This window comes from Marmota flaviventris, chromosome 10, assembly GCF_047511675.1.
Source record: "Marmota flaviventris isolate mMarFla1 chromosome 10, mMarFla1.hap1, whole genome shotgun sequence".
Classification (NCBI taxonomy): domain Eukaryota; kingdom Metazoa; phylum Chordata; class Mammalia; order Rodentia; family Sciuridae; genus Marmota; species Marmota flaviventris.
This window is the reverse complement of record NC_092507.1, coordinates 115731601-115734358: the sequence shown is the minus strand read 5'-3', so window position 1 is coordinate 115734358 and position 2758 is coordinate 115731601. Positions and strand designations below refer to the sequence as shown.

The 2758-nt window shown below is 43.1% G+C and overlaps 1 protein-coding gene across 1 annotated transcript; it reads left to right on the top strand.

Annotated features, from left to right (window-relative positions):
• Positions 1-1209: 1209 nt before the first annotated feature.
• On the top strand, positions 1210-2151 carry Or10z1 (olfactory receptor family 10 subfamily Z member 1). Its single transcript, XM_027950703.2, has one exon. The coding sequence runs from the start codon at positions 1210-1212 to the stop codon at positions 2149-2151; it is 942 nt and encodes a 313-aa protein (XP_027806504.2).
• Positions 2152-2758: the final 607 nt, after the last annotated feature.

Sequence of the window (2758 nt, the reverse complement as noted above, 5' to 3'; positions counted from 1 at the left end):
CCAGTCTGGTGAGTCTTCACCCCTTCCTCCCCCAAGTTTATTGTGAGTTAGCGCCTGCATATCAGAGAGAACATTCAGCCTTTGGTTTTGGGGGATTGGCTTATTTCACTTACTATGATAGCATCCAGTTCCATCCATTTACCTACAAATGCCATAATTTCATTTTTCTTTATAACTAATATTTCATTCTATATATGTTCCACATTTTCTTTATCCATTCATTTATTGAATGGATAGGTTGTTCCCTAGCTTAGCTATTGTGAATTAAGCTGCTATGAACATTGATGTGACCGCATCACTATATCATGCTTATTTTAAATCCGTTGGGTATAAGCCAAGGAGTGGGATAACTGGATCAAATGGTGGTTCCATTCCAAGTTTTCTGAGGAATCTCAGAACTGCATTCCAGAGTGCTTGCACCAATTTGCAGTCCCACCAGCAATATATAAGTGTATCTTATTCCCTGAGTCCTTGCCAACATTCATTGTTACTTGTGTTCTTGATAATTGCCATTGTGACTGGAATAAAATGAAAGTACAGTTTTAACTTGCATTTCTCTAATTGCTAGTGATGTTGACCATTTTTCATTTATTTGCTGACCATTTGTATTTCTTCTTCTGTGAAGTGTCTGTTCATTAACTTCACCTTTCTTGACTTTTGTTGCCTGATCTATAAGATAATATCCATTAAGCTGTTCACCTCTACATTTTAATAAGCAGTGTGTGTATGTCTAAAGAAGGGCACATGAATATACATGTGGCGCGTGTACCTTCATATTTGCATGTACCCAAATACATAAGCATTTGTCATGTAATGGAAAGCCTGATGTATTTGTGAACATGGTCATTATGTAATAACACATACTTTTGAATGTGTAAAATGTGCATAATTATGAGTGAGTGCTTTGTATGTGCCTACACATATGTAGTCATATATGTATTTGTGTGCAAGTGTGTGCACATGAATGTTTGTGATGACTGTGTATCTGTTTGCAGGCATATGTACATACATGCATGAAAGAATGGATTCATATATGTTTGTGCCTAATATAACAAATACCTTGCTGAAACTTGACTGCATTCTAAATCAGGCCTTTCTTTTCAGGTTACACAAAGAAAAGCAAATCCATATCAGCTGCCTTTTGATGAAACTAGGCATCTGCTATCAAGGTGTAAGCAATCAGCAAGCCGATCAGGAATATCCCTCAGAATGGTGCTACACAATGTGACTTTCTGGAGGGGCTTTGTTTTCCTCGGATTCTCCAGCTTTGGTGAACTGCAACTCCTACTCTTTACCTTATTCCTCTGTCTGTATCTTGTCACCCTGACCAGCAATGTCTTTATCATTGTCGTCATCAGGCTGGATAGCCATCTGCACACCCCCATGTATCTCTTCCTTTCCTTCCTGTCTTTCTCTGAGACCTGCTACACTCTGGGCATCATCCCTCGGATGCTCTCTGGCCTGGTTGTGGGGGGCCAGTCCATCTCCTATGTGGGCTGTGCTGCACAGATGTTCTTCTCCGCCTCATGGGCCTGTAGCAACTGCTTCCTTCTGGCCGTCATGGGCTTTGACAGATACGTGGCCATCTGTACCCCCCTGCACTATGCCAGCCGCATGCACCCTACCCTCTGTGCTCAGCTCATTGGTGCCTCCTTCCTAAGTGGGTACCTCTTTGGGCTGGGAATGACGCTGGTCATTTTCCACCTGTCATTCTGCAGCTCCCATGAGATTCAGCACTTTTTCTGCGACACGCCCCCTGTGCTGAGCCTTGCCTGTGGAGATACAGGACTGAGCGAGTTGGGGATCCTCCTGCTCAGCCTGCTGGTCCTGTTGGCCTCCTTCTTCTTCCTCACCGTCTCCTATGCCTATATCCTGGCAGCCATCCTGAGGATCCCCTCTGCCGAAGGACGGAAGAAAGCTTTCTCCACCTGCGCCTCACACCTCACGGTGGTCATTATTCACTACGGCTGCGCCTCTTTCATGTACTTGAGGCCGAAAGCCAGCTACTCTCTTGAGCGGGATCAGCTTATTGCTGTCACCTATACCGTGGTGACCCCTCTCCTCAATCCTATTGTTTATAGTCTAAGGAACCGGGCTGTGCAGACAGCTGTGAGGAATGCTTTCCAAGGGAGCCTACTGGGTAAAGGATGAAGACTAGCTCAAAGGGACACTCTCCTCTGTGTAAGCTGGTCACAGACCAACAGGCCAGATTTTCCTGACCTCAGGTCAAAGGTGTCCCACTCAGCAGCCACTGGAAGAGCCCATCCTGCCGGTCTTTCCTCCAAAGCTACTTGAGACAGCAGAGGGAGGGCTTCTGACTCTGCTCTCTGTGTTCAACTCACAGTGAGCACAAAATATGAATTTTCACATTCAGCCTCATAGATGCCCCCTTAGTTACTGAAACCCACTAAGAATTAAGGCTTTTCATAATTCATTAAGATCATGACAATAAATTTGGAGTATTCAAGTTCAGGGCATTGGCTGGCAGAACCCTAGCAGGGTCACTATAGAGTTTTACAAAATCATACCATGATTAGAATATTTGACCTCTAATGCTCTTCCAATATTTGGAATTCAGTGAAAAGCAGTATGACAGAATGATACCTTCCTAAAATGAAAAGGAAGGTTATTCCCCCTCTCACTGGGTATCTTTTATTTTATTATATAGTAGAGCTATCTCTGACTTATTATTAATTTACTTCCTTCATTTTAATTGTTTATGTAAGATGGGAAGATTCTATTTCAGAAAATGTATTTA

What these genes read in the sequence shown, in the direction of transcription:
- Or10z1 (XM_027950703.2), top strand. Translation starts at nt 1,210, where the DNA reads ATGGTGCTACACAATGTGACTTTCTGGAGGGGCTTTGTTTTCCTCGGA.